We start from the raw sequence: 22,152 nt of genomic DNA on the forward strand, positions 1-22,152 counted from the left end.
TTTGAAGTCATTATTGCTGAAAGTTTGTGGCCTGTTACATGCAGGAAACCGAAATGTTCTGTGCAGGTCTTCATAGTTTAATGAAGGTACACAATTATTTGCATTATACAGTTTATTTCATGTCACCAAACTGTAATAGGGTCTTTTAACTTTCAATACGTATTTATAAAATGCCTGAGTAATCTGGACAGCCATGCAAAGCCTCGGCCCACTTAATTCCTTCCCTCCCCCACTAATGATGAACAGCAGATTTAAACAGAGGCACAGGCTGGTGCAGGCAGCTCAGAGGTTTCCCTGGCAGACTTTTCTTGAAGGTTACAGAGATTTCTCAATGATGGGGTGGAAATGATCCCTGTTCACCAACAATTGTGTAAGTGTTATCCACATGTGTCCCCTGAATTGCTTCAAATAACCACGTACTTCACTGAAAGTTCAACACCCACTTCTCACACATACTATACAAATCACCATAGATCTCACTGCAATGCATTGTAAATCGCCCAAAGACAATCCTTCTGACGTTCATTAGCCATATCACAACTCTCCCAAGAAAGCATAACAAATACACTCGGTAGATAAACTCAAATCTCCTTGGAATTAATAAAGAAAGGCCTCATCTCATAAAAGTGAATTAGAAGCTTCCAACATTGCCTTCTTGAACAGATAAATTACAGAAACCTGTTGTTGTCCACATCTCAGGGTCTTCCTGGAATCGGTTGCCCACATTTAGCTGCCCTGTGACACATACACAGTTGTCACCGAACACCAGTGCCCGATACACGCACCCATAGTTGCAGACTCTACAGCAGTATAAGTTGTGATTTAGTAGCAAGTGATGGAAAAATTGTAAACATGTTGTTTGGTTGGAACAGATCCCACTCCTGCAGCCACATTTCCAAAAGATAGAAAGAACACGAGCAACATGCTAAACCTGAAAATTGTCTTTTCTGCAACGTTTCTGGCTGTGCTGCGTGATGTTGAGGAGCAGAGTAACCTGCAGATGTTGATGGCTCACTTGTCGGACGAGGTGCCGCGAGAACATGAAACAGATAGCTGCCTACATAGAACTTCTGGAGGGACGTTTGGCAGCTGATTGGTCAAGTTCTACTTAGAGTGCCCATCAAGTTCTAATAAAACAACATTCAGAGGTGTGCTGGTAGAAAGCCTTTTCTGGTAGTTAATGCACCATTGGAACAGCTACAACCCAACCACAACAGTATTATCAAACAAAAAACACCTTCCCTTCAGCTGTTTTACTCTTTGTTGAAAAAAAAACGTATTAAATGTAACAGCCTAAAAATATGCCAATAGCATGGATAAATTCATTCACTTAGCCAATGATATCAAGTAATACTATAAAAACTCATCATCCTGACCAATCAGAGCAAGAGTTTTCCTCCCAAATTATACATGCCACACCCTTTGGGGCATATTTTCAAGAAAGTGGCGCATCAGCTATGATGCGCCACTTTTCATGCACCCCCACCACCACCTAACAACACCATGGTAGCGCCATACTTATGATACGGTGCACCATGGCAGTCGTTACCAAAATAGCATCAATATTTTTGACCCTATTGTTGCGCTTTGCTACACTAACGTCAAAACTTTTGATGCTAGTGAAGCAAAGTGCAGGGAGGCCCATTGACTACAATGGGTGCGTCATTTTAACACCTGCTCTGAGCAGGCATTAAAAATGATGGAAAAAATGGCACAGTGAAACCTTGTAAATTTCACTGTGCCATTTATTCGGGCCTCCTAGTGTCGGAATGCCCCCCCCCCTTGCACACATGATGCCTGACGCAGGCATAATGTGGAGCAAGGGGTTGCAAAGAGGGGCAATGCATGTATTGCGTCACTTTGAAAATGTGGCACAGTGAAAATGCCTCCTTAACGCCACATTAGCTTAAAAACAAAAATGACGCCAAAGTGGCGCAAGTATTCGCAAGGGGCTTGCAAATATGCCCCTTTGTATTTCGGTGACATCTTGGGTAGCAACCAGTACGCATCCTGCCTCATTAGGCTCTCGATCTCAGGTGTTTCTCTGGTATAGGTATTAAGAATCTACACTTGCTTCCAGGGCCCTCGTCAGAACCCTTTCAGCATCTTCTGCAATTTCCTTTAAGAAGCTTTTCAGCATGTAGTATGTGGTGGCAAAGGAAAGTCCCCCGGCAGCCGCAGAGCCTAAAACAGGGATGGTACTGAGAGCATATCCAATGGCCATTAACCCAGCTCCGGCAGCCTTGGTCATTAACTTCAAGACAATTTCCGTGGTTATCTCCTTCACAACCAGTGGAGACTTGATCACTGCCCTGAGATCATCTTCAGACTTGTCAAATCTTTTAGCAAGTTTACTAAGCGATTCTTCATCCAGACCAAATGCCTTAAGATAACCTTTCATCGCTGTCACCAGGATGGTGAGGTCACATGCAACTGAGAGACCAGGTATTGGGATGGTAGCAATGGCACAGGAAAGTGTGGCCAGCTTCCAGATCTGCTGCCTCAGGGCCTCCTTTTTCTTCTGTAAAACTGCTACTGAGATATTAGGCAGTGAGAGCAAGAAGGCATGCCTTTTGTGGCCGGGCAGTTCCCTTTCCAGAGTATCCTGCATCTTCTGGAAGTCAAAGAGGGCCAGCTCACAGCAAGACAGGAGGAACACCTTTGGGGAGTCTATGCCCCCCTCTTTCAAGCAGTCGGTGCAGTTGTCCCTAATTTCATTTAGGATCCTTTCCTCATTGTACGTAGCCTTGCGACGTCTTTTGGACGCAAACAAGTCAGAGTCCACTTTTGAGCGCACAAAGTAGAACTTTTTGCCCATTTTTTGGATCTCGAGTGCCAGCTGGATGTGGTTTTCCTTGAAGCGCTCAGAGGCAATGAGAATAAAGAAGTCATAGCGGCTAAAATTGACTCTCTCCAGATAAGTGTCGGCTTTGAACTTGGGTGTTCCAATGCCCGGCAGGTCCCAGATGGTCACATTGGAATGGTTCTGGTACTGGTAAGGTGTTGGGTCCATGGTGGTTTCTACCACACCGGTCTGGGCTGCTCCATCAACTTCATCTTCCATTCCCCGGATGGCATTGACAAAGGTAGACTTGCCAGACCCTGATTCTCCTGTGATGGCAATGTCCAACTTGGCATTCTCCAGGGATTCCAGAGATTTCTTCAGTGTTGAAGCAGCTTCGGCCAGGTCTCCTTTTTCTAGTGCAGCCCGAACGTCTGCCACTTCTTCATCAGTGATCAAATCATGGGCTTCCTGCCCATTGTTATCCTCAACACCAGCCATGTAAGAGAAGGAAGGTAGTTTCAGATTCTTGAAAATTGAAGTACCTTCAGTTTCCAAAGTTGAGCAGCTTTCCTAGGAAGAAAATGGGATGGTGCAGAGGTCAGAACAATTTGCAAATTGTAGTTCTGGAATCATGTTGTCACACGTGCACAGATTTCTTCACCAAATCACAATCTACAATAAATATATCATCATCTTCTTTTAAGAGTAAGACTCTTCCATTTTTAGGTCTCTCATACAAACAACGTTAAATGTTTTGTGAGAGCTAATGCTGTCAACAACCAGGCCTCGAAAAATCTACTCACCCACTCGCTAGGTCAAGTCATTTTATTAGGTTGAGCAATTTTTAGGACCTACTCACCCGTTCTGGCAAGTTGACAAAGAACAGGTGCTCTGTTCAGTCAGAAAATGAAGGAGCAATAAAAACACTTTTACATCTTCTTATCTTGTCACATCTGCTCTGAATTCAGAGACAGGGGTCAAAAGTCAGTTTGTCTTCTTACAAAGTCCTAAAACTCTGAAGTCAGAGGGAAAAATAATTGTAAGGTGAACCATCTGACCTGCTGAACTAAGTGTGTGAAATGAAAGGCATTAGGAACTTAGGTTGTTCCTAACACACAACATTTAAATAAGTAAGTCAACTGTACAGGCATTTCAAAATATATTTCAGTAGTTGTGAAAGCCCATTTTCTGAACTTCTGTGTGATGAAAAAAAATATTTTAATAGGATGAAAACAAATCAGAACACTTTACTTGGTGATGTGCAAATGATAATTATGTTTTCTGAAACACAATTTTCACGGTATATAGTTTTATCAATGAATCTGCAAGTTAGTGGAAAGGTTTTTGGACATTTCTTGTAAATTTACTGTCTGTAAATGACCACATAATGCTTTAGTGATATATTTATTAAAAGTGAGTGTTTAAACATAAACTGAGAACCTCCTGCCCTTATGGCAATGCTATTAGTAAACTAAAAGACAAGTTATGGATCATGTGTACCCTATATGTGGGCTAGATTCTTATCATACACAGAGCAATGTTTAGTGATCATGTGTACCCTATATGTGGGCTAGATTCTTATCATACACAGAGCAACGTTTAGTCTATTTATTCAAACGAAAAAGATTTATTTTTGTACAGCAGAAAAACTGAACTCACATACGTGAAGGTGCACTCGTATGTGAGAATGAAAAAAAAGGCAGCTCTGTAAAATTAAATATTTGTCTAGAATCACACAATTTGAGACCCGTTTACGGGTCAAGTACATTACAGTTAGGTCGAGTAGATTATTCAAGTTACACGACCTGCAGGTCTAGTAGCTTTTTTATAATTTTTCAAGGCCCGAACGTGCAGCACACATATACACAACATATCATATACACAAACTCATACCTAAAGATAGAGAACAGCCATTAGATACTGTGATTTTACTCAATTTAGGTAATGGCTTTAAGGGCTTTTAATTAGTGTTTGTATCAGCACACAGCATTTTACGGATGTGGACTACTTTAACAAGTAGTTCACATTCATCTTACCGAGCACTTTTATTACACCATGTTTCCGGTCTCATCACCTCTCACCACCTGACCTCCTTCCTGTTGTGTTGAGCAGCACCATACCAAGTGTATCTGATCAGATCACTACATTACATGGGTAATGATGTATCACTCACATCGTACCACACCCAGGTGACGCAATGACGGAGCGTTGCCCCCCGGCCAGGTGCCAGGAGATGAAAAAAAAATGATAGTTACACTACTGTTTACATTTTCTTCTGCTGGCTCAGCAGCAGTGCAGAGATGGGAAGGTCTGGGCCACGGGAGGTGGGGTGGGGGAGGAGGGGACAGTGCACCTAAGTGCGCATGTGTGTTTGGCCGGCCATCTCAGGCCGGCCAAACACACATGCGCACTTAGGTTTCTCTGGCCTGGCTGTGTTGAACAGGCGGTCTGGAGAAACTGCCCAGACCCCAGGGCTGTGTCTGAGCGGCAGTCACAGCTTCTCAGACAAATCCCAATGCTGCTTTCATGCTAGCTTTAGCATGAAAGCAGCGTGAGGATTGCTGGGGAGCCTGTGCTGGTGTCCTAGTGAATGCAACAACGAAAAAGGTAAGTTATTTTATTTTTTCTTTCTTTATCTTGTTTATTTACCCCCTCTCCTCATTGTTGCCCCCCCACTTGACATTGGCCATGGCCGCCGCTGGCCACACCTCCGGAAATTATACTGGCTCCTGATTCCCTAACATGCTCAATTCAAAGTCCTCAGTCCCCACCTACCTGTACAGTTGCATCCCCTTTCACCAACCTACCAGACTCCTCTGCTCCAAGAGTCTCCAACTAATGCACATACCATGTACACACACAACCAGATCAGGAGGACAGGCATTCTCTTATATCGCTGCTAAAGCATGGAACAACCTCCCACTCCACATCAGAGCCTCCTCTCGCTTCTTGAATTCTGTAAGAAGCTGAAGACCTGGGTTTTCAATTAACCAACCTACCACATGCATGGATAGGTACATACATCTATTCAGCACCAGAATACCCTCGCTGGTGATAGTGCGCTTTACAAATACACATAACATGTCCCTTTAGCTGAAGGGAAGAAAGGGCACATTAAAAAAAAAGTCATGCAGCACAGCGCAGCAAGTCACCTTGCAGTGCTGAGTGACAGGGAAAGAGCAGGAATGAGCCGTCTTTAAATGAATACTAAGTATTCCTGTCCTTTCCTCTGTGCTGGCGCACAATGAGCTACCTAGCACGAATGCAGGCATCCTTGCACCTTGGTGCGAGGGTGCCTGTGCTGTATGTAGGATTGCTTTTGTGAAGGAAGGGGCACCTTCCTGCACAAAAACAATCTTCAGAGGCTTTTTCCTCTTTCAATGTGTGCTTTCTCCTCATTACGCCTCTCCTGGGAGGCGTATCATTTTGGTGCATTTCCAGATTTACCTGTTCTTGTAAATCTGGGAATGCATCACAATCTATGGAAATACCTCCCTGGAACAAATTAATGCAATGCAGTGATTTGCGCTGGGTTACTTGAGATTTATGAAACCACACAGGGCCACGCAAGGTGGCCTTACATTGCTTCATAAATCTCTTTTTTTGAGTTGTGTTACTCTTGCACCACATCGCGTGATGCTAGAGAAACACACTGGCGCTCATAAAAATGCCCTAAAGTCTTCTCCCAGGCAATTGATATCACGTTGCCAGTGGAACAAAGTTAACAAAGAAGCCTTTAACGATACCCTTATAAAATCTAGGGCCATAATTATGGCCAGGTTTGTGTTGCTCTTGCACACAATGTTGTGTTGCTTAATTGGCTCCATAAATCTCAAGTAATGTAACGCAGCGCAAAGCACTTAGGGCCAGATGTAGCAACGAATTTGCGACTCGCAAACGGCGAAAATCGCCGTTTGTGAGTCGCAAATGCGTCTTTGCTATGTAGAAATGCATTTTGCGAGTCAGAACCAACTCACAAAATGCATTTCCGAGTCGCAAATAGGAATGGGTGTTCCCTTCCTATTTGCGAGTCGCAGTGGTATGCAAATGGACTCGCAGTGTGGATGGTAACCCACTCGCAAAGGGGAAGGGGTCCCCATGGGACCCCTTCCCCTTTGTGACTGGACCCAAAAATTATTTTTCAGAGCAGGCAGTGGTCCAATGGACCACTACCTGCCCTGAAAAATACCGAAACAAAAGGTTTCGGTTTATTTTTCAAAGTGCAGCTCGTTTTCCTTTAAGGAAAACGGGTTGCACTTTGAAAAAAAAAACTGCTTTATTTAAAAGCAGTCACGGACATGGAGGTCTGCAGTTCCCAGCAGGCCTCAATCCCCGTGAGTGCCCTGAGTCGCTATGGGGTCGCAAATTGCGACCCACCTCATTAATATTAATGAGGTGGGCCTTTGCGACCCCATAGCGACTCGCATAAGGTGTCTGAGACACCTTTCTGCATCCCAAATTGCGACTTGCAATTTGCGAGTCGCAGGGACTCGCAAATTGCAAGTCGCAATTTGGGAGTTTCCTACATCTGGCCCTTACTCACATTACTCAGCACAAGGGAGGCACTTCCATGGGTGTTGTGTGGAAGTTCCCATGTAACATCCATGGATTTTGATGCATTCCCAGATTTACAAGAACTTGTAAATCTTGGAATGTGCCAAAAAGACACACCTCCCCAGGAGAGGCGTAACAAGGAGAAATATATTTTTTTCTCCTCATTTTTCCTCTTTCTAGGTGTGCTGTAAAAGCCTCTCAAAGATGTTCCTTCCTGCACAAAAAGAATTGTGCATGCAAGACAGGCACCCTTGCACTATGGCACTAGATTGCCAAAAGGGCACCTGCGTAGGGGGGAAGGAGAGGAATGTGCTATATTGGATAATTACAACACATTCCTGCAATTTCCCTGTGATGCGAGGAGTGCAGAAAGGCGACTTGCTGCGCTGCCCTGCGCCACAAAGCCAATAAATATGGCCCCTAGTTATGCACTTTAAACTAAGTAAAAGTTCAGAATACAGCACTATGTACCTTCCCTGTCCTCTATACGACTAAACAAAATAAGCCTACTTCATGTCACACTCAAGAGATAAAACAGCTAAACCTGAGGTGTTTGGTGCTTTGACGCAATAAAGCACTTGTGGATTATTACAGCCCGGAATAAGCGTGGTTCCACTGTGGACACTCGTTTAAAATATATATATTACCTTGTGGTAGGACCATGTTTCCATAGAAAAAGCGTTTTTTTGCTTACCCATATCTTTGGCATCGTTTGATGAATCTTCACAAAATTCGCCCAAAAAAAGTGTTGCAGTGATTCTTGTTGTGCACGGAAAGTTTTGGGGTGATCCGTCAAGCGGGGACTGAGAAAAAGGGGGCTAAAGAAATATTGTGTTTCCCATGTTAATTCCCATAGGATTCTTTAAGCACGTCTACAGACTGAACCACTGGACGTAATTACACCAGTTTTGGAAGAAAGCTTGCTGCGGGTATGCAGATTATGCTTTCGCTTATTTGGAGTAAATCCGTTATAGTAGTTTTTGAGATATATACGAAAATTAAAATTTGTATATCTCTGGCCATGAAGTATTGACAAACAATGGTGAGCTTGTGCAGGAAATGCACAGCTCTGATTGGCTGCCAACACTTCAGGCCAGGAAGTGTTGGTAGCCAGCTTGGGACTCGGCTTCAGCCGAGCCAAAGTAAAAAAGTAAAAAAAAAAAAAGAAAGAAAAGTAGAGACACCCTGGCCCCTTTGCACTAGTGGGGGACACCGCAGAGCAAAACAAAATGTTTTAATTATTTTTTTGCTGCGAGTTAGTAATATTCGCAAACTTGTGGCAAAATAAATTTAAAAAACAAGTGTGGGATCCCGTGCTTGTTCTTTTATAAGCCCCATGGTGGTCCAGGTCACGGGGGCATTAAAAATTTAGTGTGGAGGGGCCTCCCAGTGCCCCCATAGCTCCGGGGACCACCACCTCCCAGAAGCTTTCATTTTTTTTATATCCATGGGCCCGTGGCCTCCTGCTGCCCTGGAAACTGCCACTTCCCCAGGGCTTTCCTTTTAAAATATGTGTGGGGGGCATGGCCCCCGCAGCCCTGTGGACTGCCGCCTCTCTAGGGCTTTCCTATATGAACATCCAGAGGGGTACGTGGCCCCTCGCTGCCTTAGGGACCGCCACCTCCCTTGGGCTTTCATTTTAAATATGCAAGGGGTTGGCACCCCCTCAACCCCCAATGCCCTGAGAATCGCTACCTCCCAGGGGCTTCCCTTTATGAATACGCGGGGGCCTGCAGCCCCTTCGCTGACCTGGGGACCGCCACCCCCCAGGACTTTCTTACAAAATATGCAGGGGTTGCAGCCCCTGTGCTGCCCTAGGGACCACCACCTCCCAGGGCTTTCCTTTATAAATATGCATGGGGAGGGCCCTTTTCAAATATGCGGGTGGGGCACAAGCACCCCCCCTCACTGCCCCGGGAACCACCACTTCCTGGGGCTTTCCTTTTAAAATATGCAAGGGGCTCACTACCCCCCTCGCTGCCCGGCAGATCACCACCCCTGGGGCAAATATTTAAAAAAAGAAAGGGGGTCCCTTTGGGACCCTAAAACCCCCGGGATCACTACCCCCGGGGCTATTCTCGTTGGAGGGGGGCCACGCGTGCAGGGGACAGAGATGAAATGTTTAGGAAGCAAGGAGCTGCTGTCAAAGAGCTCACTGCTTGCTGAAGCAATGGCACTGCGAGGGAAGCCTTGAGGCTTCCCCCACAGTGCCACATAGCCTGCATAGGGTATATTCTTTTTTTTTTATACATTAATTAAAAATATATATAGGGACCGTGGGGGGAACCCTTAAGGGCTCTCTCGTGGTCCCAAATAGCCCAAAAAGGGCTAACAAAAATATAAATAAAAACCCTGTAGCTCAGTGAGAAGGTCACAGACAGAGCTTTGGGGGTTCGAGTCTAGCTGGACTCATTTAAATATATATTTTTTAATTCTCTTTTTTTTTTTTAAATAATTTTTTTATTTGAAATTGGAAACAAATAACTAATTCTAAGTACAGTAGACATCAAAGACTAAAAAACTCTCCCTCTAACATTCTTTCGCTCTCTCTTTCAATCAATTCTCCCACTTACACAACCACTCAGGCACTTCAGCACCCACTCACAGACCCACTCAGACACACATGCACCCACTCACAGACTCACTCAGACACTCACGCACCCCTTCACAGACCCCCTCAGACCTTCATGCACTCACTAACAGGCCCAGTCAGACCCTCAAGCACCTACTCAGACCCACTCACACAGTTACGCACAGTTACGCACCCACTCAAAAACCCACTCAGACCATCACACACCCACTTATAGACACACTGACACCATGATACACCCACTCACAGACCTGCACACATACTGACACACCCACTAAAACATTTATGTACGCACTCTCACACCCAGACACTCTGATAGCCACTCTTACCCCTGATAAAGCCTCTCACACCTATTCTCACACCAAGAGAGGCCACAGACAGCTTCCGCCGTCCACAGCATCGGGTTGGGTGGTTAGGGGGGTTGGCCGTAGGGACTAGCTAGAGGCCAGCCCTTGCTGGCAACCCCTACTGCACACAGGAGAAGGTTGTGCACGGTGCAAATTTGGGTGCTGATAGACGGTTGGCCTCAGGGCCTGGGCGTGTGCAAGGTGGTTGCATTCACGTATAGCAATGAAAATTACTGTACGTAAAAAAAAGAATACAGAAAATCACTGAAAAAACAAAGGTTAAAACATTCTACGCCATCTTTCATGTTCTCACTGCAACATTTGCAATACAAATATTGATGAGACAACTGTGGATGGTGAGGGTACGAGTTATAGTTACCTTAGGGCGCGCGTTTTAGTTACTTCAATTAACACTAACTATAACTGCTGAATTTCTATGGTTTTGTTTGAGTAAATTCAGAACCAAACTATAACGTCCATGTAACCTTTGTTTTTTTCAGTAAATATATTCACTGAAAAATGGCATAGAATGTGTCATCAATGATATAACATGTGGAGTAATAAGCTGTGCATGGCGAAGGCGCAAATTATAGTTACCTTAGGGTGCGAGTTTTAGTTACTGTACGAGTAAATTCAGAACCTAAATATAAGGTCTCTGTAACCTATGTTTTTTTTCAGTGAATTTATATGTTTTTTTTTAACGTATAGTAATTTGTATTGCTATACGTGAATCCAACCACCGCCGCACTGTCAAACAGCTCTCACTTGATGCAAGTGGAGGTTTCCTCTGTTTCCCTGCCCGTGAAAATGCAGACAGGGAAAAAGAGGAAACTGCTCTCACAGAGGGAGCTGCTTTAGCAACTCCCTCTCTGTGACAGCAGTGCTGGCTTCCGCAGGAATTGGGGAGCCGGCTGGGACCGCAGGGGCCTTCAGGCTTCCCCAGCGGTCCCCAACATTGTGACATGGTCAAGCCCCGGGGTCAAGATCGGCTCTTCGGAGAGGGGCCATGTAACCACCCGCCCTCCCCAAAAGAAAATTAATTATTAGGCCTGGCCCCGGTAGATGGGGTCCTCAGGGTCGAGATCAGACTGGGGAGGGGAGTCCGCATGGCCACTCCCTCAAAAAAAAAAAATTTTAGGCCAGGCCCTGGGGAATAGATTTGGGCGCCCTCCCCAAAAAGAAAACGTAATATTTAGGCCTGGCTCCAGGGATGAGGTCCCTGGGGCTGAGACAGGCCTCGGGATGGGGGCCCCACAGTCCTCCTCCCCCCCAAAATCTAAGTTTTTAAGGTGCTCCATGAGGAATGGGGTCTCCGAGGCTGAGATCATCCTGGGTAGGAGGGGCAGCGTGGCCTTCCTTCCTCCCCCCCGAAAAAATTAAGACGGGCCCTGGGGGATGGGGTCCTCTGGGCTGAGATCGCCCTGGGCAAGAGAGCTGTGCAGCCTCCCTCCACCCCCAAAAAATATTTAGGCCAGGCCCTGGGGGGATGGCGTCCTCGGGGCTGAGATCGACCTGGCGGGGTCTGTGCATCCCCCCCCCACCCAAAAAAAAAGTTTTGAAGGCTGGGGATGCGGGACGGGGAACGGGGTATGCGGACATGCTTTCAACTAACGCTGTGCATGGCCAAAGGCTGTGCGCAGAGTGGGGTTGGGTGGTTATAGGGGTTGGTTGCAGGTTCTGGCCGCAGGCCAAACCATGCAGCCAATCCCCACTGCACACAGCTGAAGGCCATGTGTAGTGCAGGGTTGGGTGTTTATAGGGGTTGGCCATATGGTCTGGTCAGAGGCCAGGTTATCGTGGTTGGACCCAGGGCCAGGCCCTGCAGCCAACCACTCCCATACATGGCCAAAGGCCCGGCGCGGTGGTGGTTGGTTTAACGTATATTAATGAAAGTTAATTTATGTTAAAAAAAAAACAAAGAAATTCACTGGAAAACAACAAACATTACAGGGACATTATAGTTAGGAAATATAATTTTTTTTAAATTGAAATTCTAATTTAAAAAAAACAAAGGTTACAGGGACTTTATAGTTAGGCTCACATTTTAAACCATACAAAACCATAGAAATTCACTAGTTATAGTTAGAGATATTTCAAGTAACTATAACTGTCTTGTGATTTTTAAGAGCTTTCCTAATCTGCTCTGGTGCTCAAATTTAGGGCACTTTATGTGGCTGACTGGAGGGGGCCTTAATGGGTGCTTTTGATTCATGGCCCTGACTGGACGCAGGTACATTAAATGGTTAGGAGCTTCATCTGAGCCAGACATAGCCACAGCCACCCCAGATGGATACAAACTCCATCGTAGAGACCGCTTAAACAAACCAGGAGGTGGCTTCGCCATTATACACAAAAACACCATTAAGGTCACCACCAACACACACGACACCCTAGACAGCATAGAACACATGCATTTCCTAATTCACATAAACGACAACACCACCCTCAGAGGAACCCTCATCTACAGACCACCAGGTCCTCGCCACCCCCTTCTGTGATGCCATCGCTGACACCATCAGCCCTCACGCCCTCACCTCCACAGACTACATCCTCCTTGGTGACTTTAACTTTCACCTGGAGAACCCCCACGACCACAACTCCTCATCCCTTCTAGATAACCTCATGAACCTCGGACTCAAACAACTGGTCACAGCACCCACCCACTCAGCAGGACACAATCTTCACCTCGAGCAATCACATAACCTACACTCACACCACCGAACTCCACTGGGCTGACCACCACTGTGTCCACTTCTCCTTCTCCAAACCCCCCACACACCCTACTGCATGTGGGACAAGATCCCCACAGAACACCTGAACGCCCAACTCGCTCACAAACCCCCCCCCAACACCAACGACCCCAACATTGCTTCCATAACCTCAAACAATGGATCACAACCTGCGCAGACTCACTCGCCCCTCTTAGAAGAAACATCACCACTGCAACATCAAGAACGCCCCCTGGTTTACCACTGAACTCCAAGCGTGAATTCCGCAAAACAGAGAAAGCTTGGCGACAGTAACCCTCAACCACCAACTTCTCCACCCTCAAACCCACTATATGCAAACACAACCAACTCTACGCACCACCAAAAGAGCATACTACAAGGAACGCATAGACAGTAACTCACACAACAGCAAGGAACTCTTTACCATCATCAAAGAGCTCTCCAAACCCAAAGCCAGCAACATCGACCCCACGCACACACAACTCTTCTGCAACTCCCTCTCCAACCACTTCCACCACAAAATCTTAGACATACACAACAGCTTCATACCACACGCACCAGCCGCCCACACCACCGACACGATCAGCAAAGACTCACGCCCCTCCCCAACCGACTACTCACCTGGGCCCCTACCAACGATGAAGAAACTAAAAAAAACTATGAATTCCATCCACTCAGACTCCCCCTTGGACCACTGCCCCCACCACGTTTTCTGCAAAGCCAGCCCAACCATCGCTCCCAAGCTTCGCACCATAATCAACAGCTCTTTCTACGCCAACACCTTCCCAGACCCCTGGAAGCACGCAGAAGTCACCGCACTCCTGAAAAAGCCCAAGCAGAACCTGATGACCTCACCAACTACTGCCCAATTTCGCTTTTCCCGTTCCCCGCCAAGGTCACTGAAAAACTAGTGAACACCCGCCTGTCTCACTACCTAGAGGAAAGCAACGCACTCAACACCTCCCAGTCTGGATTCCGCAAGAACCACAGCACTGAGACCGCCCTCCTCACATGTACTGACAACATCAGAACCAGAGTCGACAAGGGCGAGACCTTCGCACTCATCCTCCTGGACCTCTCTGCTGCCTTCGACACTGTCTGCCACCAAACACTCCGCACACGCCTCCACAATGCAGGTATTCGACACAAGGCCCTTGACTGGCTGACCTTCTTCCCCACCGAAGGAACCCAGAAAGTCTGCCTCCCCCCCTTCCACTCCACAGCCACCAAAATCATCTGCGGAGTCCCCCAAGGGACCTCCCTCAGCCCCACCCTTTTCAACATTTACATGGCCCTCGCTCGCCAACATCCTCTAGCCACACAGAATCACCATCATATCCCAGCTCATCATCTCCCTCACCAGAAACGCTACCACTGCCAAAACCAACCTCCACGCTGGTCTCCTTGACACCGCCAAATGGATGACAGCAAACCACCTCAAGCTCAACTCCAACAAAACCAAAATCATCATCATCGGCCCCAACAAAACCATATGGGACGACTCCTGGTGGCCCACCATCCTAGGTTCCCCACCAACACCCTCAAACCACGCACGCAACCTCGGCATCATCCTGGACCCTTCCCTCTCCATGACCCAGCAAATCAACGCCATCACCTCCTCCTGTTTCAACACCATCCGCATACTGCGAAAAACCTTCAAATGGATTCCCATAGAGACCAGAAAGACCGTCACCCATGCACTCATCAGCAGCAGGCTAGACTACGGAAACGCCCTCTACGCCGGCACCACACTCAAGCTCAAACGTAAACTCCAGAGGATCCAGAACGCAGCCGCCCGCCTCATCCTGGACCTCCCACGCCATAAACACATCTCCTCACACCTCAAATCCCTTCACTGGCTTCCGATCGACAAGAGGATCACCTTCAAAATCCTCATCCATGCACACAAATTCCTCCACAACACTGGACCAACCTACCTCAACGAAAGAGTGAACTTCCACACCCCCACTGGCCACCACCGCTCCACCGACCTCGCACTCGCCACAGTCGCCCGCATCAAACGTGCCACCACCGGAGGCAGATCCTTCTTCTACCTTGTCCCCAAGGCCTGGAATTCCCTCCCCACCAACCTCCGCAAGACTCAGAACCTCCTGCTCTTCAGAAAAAACCTCAAGGTGTGGTTTTTTGAACAGTAATCAGCCTCCCCTCCCCCCTCCCTACCCCACTTCCCTCTCCCCCACCGCCTTGAGACCCTTACAGGTGAGTAGCGCGCTCTATAAATTTTTTTGGTTGATTGATCGAGGAGCCGGGTGGAGGGAGTCCAGCTTCCCACTCAAGGTCTTTAGTGCACTGGACGCTCCTAGGATTTGATATGACTTTTTACATATAATGATTCCACATACTGTGCAGAAACACTCACGCCAACACCAAATACACACAAGCACGCCAACAGACTGACATGCACATTGTAGACACACGTAAACACCTTGTAAGCAGCCAACATGCCTTGGTCAACCACCAACACAAATGTACACTCATACAGAGAAACACATATGAGCACTAATGCAACATGAACTCCTGTTTTACACTGTCATGGAATACCTGCTTTTATGGTATATGACAAATGTATCAATGCTATGTGCAAGGGTGCACGGTCAATCAATTAATCAAACTGCATTTGTAAGGCGCAACACTGTCACCCTCAGGGGTATCTGGACACTGTCTCCATTGAAGAGCCAGGTCTTTAGTCTCTTACAGAAGTCTACCAGCGAGGGGGCTATACAGAGCTGGAGGGGGAGTTTGTTCCAGGTCTTGGCAGTGATGTACGAGAAGACGCAGCCACTGCTGCAGCTAAGACAGATGCAGGGGAAGTGTGCAAGGGCGAGTGAGGAGTAGCGCAGGTGTACAGATGGTTGGTGGAAGTTCAGTCGTTGGTTGATGTGGGCAGGTCCTAGGTTGTGGAGTGCTTTGTAAGCGTAAGTAAGGATCTTGAACTAGCATCTCTTCTGGATGGGGAGCCAGTGGGGGTCTCTCAAGTGGGGTGTGATGTGGGTTCATTTGGGGAGGTCCAGGATAAGTCTGGCAGCAGTTTTCTCTATGGTCTGGAGTCTTGAGGAGCTGGGTGAAGATGCCGGAATAGTGGGCATTGCCACAGTCGAGGCAGCTGGTGACGAGGGCCTGAATGACGGTCTTTCTGATGTTGGTTGGAATCCATCTGAAGATTTTGCGGAGCATGCAAAGTGTGTGGAATCGGGAGGGGACTGCGTTGACTTGTCATTTCATGGTCAGTTGGCTACTGAGGATGATGCTGAGGTTTCGGGCACGGTCGGCAGGTGTTGGGTAGGTCCAAGTTCTGAAGGCCACCAGCTGTGGTCCCACGCAGAGGTGCTCTTACCAAAGATCAGTGCTTTTGTTTTGTCGGAACTGAGTTAGAGGCAGTTGTCTCTCATCCATTTTGCTACGTTGGTCATGGTGTGGCGGAAGGTGGATTTTGCACTGGAGGGCCCATGGTGAGTGAGAGGATGAGCTGAGTATCGTCAGTGTAGGAGATTATGTTCAGTCCATGGGATCTAACAACATCTTTGAGGGGGGTCATGTAGATGTTAAACAGGGTGAGGCTGAGAGATGATCCATGTGATATGCCACATCTGATGTCTTTGGGTGCGGAGGTGAAGGGAGGCAGTCAGATGCTCTGTGTGCGTCCTATACGGAAGGATGAGATCCACTTGAGGGTGTCTTGCTGTATGCTTTGTTGTAAAGTCTGTTGATGAGGGTGTTGTGGGAGACAGTCGCAGAGAGGATCAGTGCCACAATTTCTCCATGGTCGAGGAGTGTTCTGATGTCGTCTGTGGCTGCGATCAGCGTTGTCTCAGTGCTGTGATTTGCACGGAATCCTGATTGTGAAGCATCTGGTAGGTGTTTTTTTCCAGGAATTCAGTGCGCTGCTGGTTGATGGCTTTCTCAAGTACTTTGGGTCGGTAGCGAAGCAGGGAGATCGGGCAATAGTTTTTGGGATCACTGGTGTCGGCGGAGGTTTTCTTTAGAGGAGGTCTTACATCAGTGTGTTTCCATCGGTGAGGGAAGATTTATGTGGAGATGGAGGTGTTGATGAAGCTGGTGAGTTGCGTGCTGATTGGGTTTGTTGCGAGGTTGAAGTGGTGGGGGCAGGGGTTGATGGGCACCCCAGAGTGGATGGAAGACATGATGGCTTAGGTGGCCAGGGTGGTGAGCTGAGACCAGGTGGTAATGGTTTGGCTGATGTTCGTTGGTTGGTGAAAGGGTAAGGAGAGAAAAATGCATTATATTTGTAATTGCTTGAATGTTTTGATGCTGAGCATTCATTTATAGGAACAAATGTGGGTTCAAATACACAGCAGATCTGTCAGCATTATATATGTTGCCCCGCCCCACAAGCAAGTGCTTAATTTGAGCCGGTGGTTGGCAGTGGGGCAACACCAGCACTCATTTTTGAGGACCGCCATTTATTTTTCCTTTTCAGATATTGACTACGTGCAAGAGAGAGAAAACACACAGACTGGAAAGGAGGAAGAGAAAGATTCACAAAGGGAAAAGATGCACAAAGGTAGAAAGCTGGGACAAGCAAGAGAGGGAAAAAGGGGCAGGGAGAAATTCTTGGTGGATTAAAGAGCCATGGGGTGCAGCAGCTGCTGCCATGTAGGCAGAGTGGAGGGGGGCAGGCAAATGTGGTGTTGGTGTGTATGTGTGTGTATGTGTGTGTGTGTGTGCGTACATGCAAGATGAGTGGTGTAAATAAAAAAAACAATTAAAAAAAAACAATTTAAAAAAAAATTACCTTGCTTGCTGCACGACGCGTCCTCCTTACTCTGGTCTCCTCTCTGGCTTCAGCAAACTCCCTGAAGCAATCCTGGTGCTGCTTTCATGCTGGCAACCAGCATGAAAGAAGCTTTGGGATTGGAGGAAGCGGCCTCTCTCAGGGCTCACAAAAGCACTGGAGGCCTGTGCTTTCTCTAGCCCAGCTGTCTTAAGACAGCTGGGTTAGAGAAGTTTAAAGTGCGCATGTCTGGCTGGCCACTCAGCAGCAGTGGCCCCGCCCCGTCCTGAACCGAGGATGGAAAGTAAAATGGTAATAAATTAACTTTATTACCATTTTATTTGTCATCACTCAAGAGCATTGTAGGCAGAGGGGCGATGCTCCTCTGCCCTAAAGGAAAAACTGCTGCTGACATTAGGGTGGATTCAGCACTAGGGTACCTTGGTGATCGGTGTTTGCAGCAGCTCAGCACCAGCACCGATTTAGAACAGTCCATCACATGGTGGAGCTGTCTGTCTATTTTTGTACAGATTACCTCAGTTTAACAATGAATACACATTTGAAAAGGAATTCTAGTAGAGGGTCCAGGCCCTTCTTACTGCTTTGGGTGGTATAGAATTTTCAAATTATATTGATACGATAGTGATGCTTAGTAGGGAGCGTTCACCCTGGCATGTGACAGTGCTGTCCATTCCAGTCTGCTGTGCACCCTGTAGTGGTCTCCTGAGCAACTCCTTGGACCCTGGCACCTGTTTATGTACAAATTAAGCACCGCATCGGAGCTTGCTGCAAGGTAAGTGACTAAACAGACAGGGAAAAGAAAAAAAATGCACACATCCCCAATAATTGACAGGCATACTATCCAATTGGATGTCAAGTCACCCCAGACGTTCCAAATGTATTCATTAAACAGCAGAGCTGCGCCTTTTGCACACGGTTTTGCACACAGTGGTGTGGAAAGCAGAACTATCCCTCAAGTCACACAGAAGGAGCACCCTTGTCGTGTAAACAACAGAGCTACGCCTCACAGCACTGGTGCAGCATAATCTGGATCAGAAGTCTCCAACGTTTTCTGTAATAAGGACTACTCATGTTCAATTAATTTCACCCCGTGCTATTAATGTTTTTAGTGTGGGAATAGTGACCACGTCAGACAAGATTGCATTAGTGGCCAGTCCATGCCACATTACCCACAGTGATCACATCAGCACATCGGTGGGGGGGGGGGGTACATCCATAATGTGAAAAAGGCTTTGTCAATTTGGACTGCTTCTACATGGTTAGTACATGGTAGACATAGCTGCAAGGTCCCTGGCATCAAGTTAATGATATTACTAATAAGTAATTAGTAATAGGTCTCCATAGAAATGCATATATTAATTCAACCAAGCAAAAGCTTCTAATTTAGTAGGTTGAACTGCACACAGGAGAGCTACTTACAGGTAGCTGGAGAGCTACCAGTAGCTCACGAGCTATTTGTTGGCAATGCCCAACCTAGATTGAACAACAGCGCTATGCCCAAGGTCACACAGATGCAGCAGGTTTATTGTTTAAACAGCAGAGTTAGGCTAGATGTAGCTGTGTTTTAAATGAGGCCAAAGTACAAACGCTATGCAGTGTGGGGAGTGAAGGACGGGTGGGTGTTCTGATAGGTTAGGGGGCAGACAGGGACAGGATGGGCCCTAAAGGGGAATATTAGCTTTATGCGATGAAAGTGTTCAACCTCAATTGCAGAAGAGAAACCACTGCAACTACGAAAACAGTCATAAGGGCAGTACGCCCATTTATCACTAAAAAGGTAAATACTGCAGCACTCGGCTCCCCATGGTCCCCACTCACTTCAACCTTGTTTAGCGGGACCAGGTCACGGGGCATCACTTTTCCATTCCTGGACTTTGCTTTAACATATCATTATCAGGTGTGTTAGTTCAGTGAACCAAGACCACACCTTCCAGATCGCACTCACTTGTCAAAGCAGAGTCCAGGACTGGAGACCTGGTGTCCCTGTGACGTGGGGTCATCTGGTCGCCCTGACTGTGGTGTATTGTTGAGGAAAGCGCTGCCCGCCTTATGGTGTGAGCCCCTGAACTATGGTGGGCGAGCCACTGGAAGCCTGAGCCACATGCTTGGGTCTGGCTGATCTCGGGGTCAGTGCCGGATTAAACCCTGTGGAGGCACCTAGACACTTGAAATGTCATAGTCCCCCTCACAAATCATCTCCTAATATGTTTTAAATTTTCCCAACCAACAATTTTAATAAACCAATATTACACAAAACGAAACATTACACTATGTAAAAGAGACAAACTGTTATGTGAATCTGATGTCTATGGTTTATGTAGTTTAAGTTGTTAAGGGGTACATTACATTGATGCAGTATTTTTTCTATAGAGTCGTTAATGTAAAGTTGTTTGAGTCGATTCATGCTGTCTATCTCATGGAAGCAATTTAAGAAAGCTTGATTGTAATTTTCTTTCGAGATCAAATCAATATTATTTTGATCTGTTGTCGTGGGGCCCTAAAAGGTGGGGCCCAAAGGTCAGTGCCTACTTTGCCTATTTGGTAATCTGGTACTGGGGGTCCTCTTGAAGCCTTACCCTCAAAACGACACAGACCTTCATGTGGCTTCTGCCTGCCATCCACGGTGTGACGCCCTGCGCCAAGAATGGAAGAAAAAGCTTTATTTTGCGATTTGAAATAGGAAAATGTGGTAGCCATCTTGTACAATCTGAAATCAGAAAACCAGGGTTCAGCCACAGCTTCCCTGTTTGACCAAATTGTGTGATCCTAGGCAAATACTTTTTTTTGACCAGCCTGTTTTTTTATTATTACACAAGAAAGTGCTTTCAAATAGGTGTATTCAGGATGTGTGAGCTACAAAACCCTCCTGCATTTGATTTAATACAGTATGGCCCAAATTCAAGGATGGTCTTGTGCCATCTAACACCACATTATAGTCATTTTTGTTACGCTAATGTGGCATTAGATGGCCAAAAACGCTGCACCATATCTACAAAGCAGCACAATGCATGCATTGCGCCACTTTGCGAGCCTTGTGCCACATTATGCATGCACCATGCATAATGTATGCAAAGGGGGCGTTTCAGCACAAGGCTGCTGAGAGCAGCCTTTAAAAGGACGCACCCATTGGAATCAATGGGTCTCCTTAGACTTTGCTCCAATAGCGTCAGAATTTTTTTGGAGCAAAGCGCCACAATAGCATCAAAAAGGTTGACGCTTTTGTGCCTAATACCGCCATGGTGCGCTGTATCTTAAATACGGCGCACGCGTGGTGGAGTTAGGGGGACGGTGCTTCGCGATGAGAAGCGCCACTTTTCTTAAATCTGGGCCTATATTGTGACATCTGCGTAAAGAGTTAACAAGCACAGAAACAATACCGAGGAACATATTCAGACTCCCTGATTCTAACCCATGTGTGTCACTTAAACAGGCAGTAACTGATGGCAATAAGGGGGGCTCCCTTCTCTTGCATCTTACCTCACTAATGGGCTGTCCGAGGCGAGACGGAGCACGAAAGCGTCTAAGTTTAAGTGTAAAAACCATGGCTTTTAATAAATATCCCTCGATTCAGTGCGATAAACTGACGGTTTCGGTTCATATCCCACCACATGTTAAAGTCGTTATCTTTTTTTCAAGTTTGAAGCGACTTTATCATGGTTTTGCATTACGTTGGTTGCATGATTTACACGGAACAGATGTTGCCGGCTCGGCTCGTGCACGGCTCTTAGAGCCGAGCCAGGGCCTTGGCTCGGCGTCAGGCTCAGCTCTGGCTCGGCTCGCTGGTAATGTGCTGGCTCGCCCACCTCTACCCGAACCCCGCTCACTCACCTGGTCTTGGGGGGACTCCCGGAGGCAGGCGGCTGCTGAAGGCGCACTCTGGGGAGCAGGCACTCGGAGGGCTCTTAAATGTGTCTTACTTCTGACGTCACTGACTGAAGTCCGCAAGAAACTACAGGCGCATTGTTCGAAACTAAGTACAATATATATCACTCTTAGTTTCGCTTCCTCCCAGAGCCGGCGGCGGTTTTCTGCCTTGGGGTGCGGCCTCGGGGTGAACCCCGGCCCCTCTTGCGAGAGCCTGAGAGAGTGTCCCTGGACTGCAGGGAATCTCCCTCTTCCACCCACAGGCAGTGCTTTAAATGGGCCGGTACTGTCCGGTACTGAGTACCGGCACTTTTTTATTTTGAGAGGGAGAGTACCGGCACATCTCAAGAAAAACGTAGTGCTTTTAATTGGAGAGTACCGGCACTTCTCGGAAACAAGCAGGTACTGTGCCACAGAGTACCTGCACTTTAATTTTTCCATTTCAAGCACTGCCCACAGGACGTGAACAGCAGAGGCGAGCCCAGGGTCTGGCTTGGCCCTAAGTGCCA

The 22,152-nt window shown here is 47.0% G+C and overlaps 1 protein-coding gene across 1 annotated transcript; it reads right to left on the minus strand.

Moving 5' to 3' along the window:
* Positions 1-100: 100 nt before the first annotated feature.
* Positions 101-21,671, minus strand: LOC138246580 (interferon-inducible GTPase 5-like). Its single transcript, XM_069201266.1, has 2 exons — positions 21,608-21,671; positions 101-3,355 (listed from the first exon to the last, which is right to left on the minus strand). The coding sequence occupies exon 2, from the start codon at positions 3,281-3,283 to the stop codon at positions 2,057-2,059; it is 1,227 nt and encodes a 408-aa protein (XP_069057367.1). The 5' UTR covers positions 3,284-3,355; positions 21,608-21,671; the 3' UTR covers positions 101-2,056.
* Positions 21,672-22,152: the final 481 nt, after the last annotated feature.

This window comes from Pleurodeles waltl, chromosome 7 (genome assembly GCF_031143425.1).
Source record: "Pleurodeles waltl isolate 20211129_DDA chromosome 7, aPleWal1.hap1.20221129, whole genome shotgun sequence".
Lineage (NCBI taxonomy): Eukaryota > Metazoa > Chordata > Amphibia > Caudata > Salamandridae > Pleurodeles > Pleurodeles waltl.

What these genes read in the sequence shown, in the direction of transcription:
- LOC138246580 (XM_069201266.1), bottom strand. Translation starts at nt 3,283, where the DNA reads ATGGCTGGTGTTGAGGATAACAATGGGCAGGAAGCCCATGATTTGATC.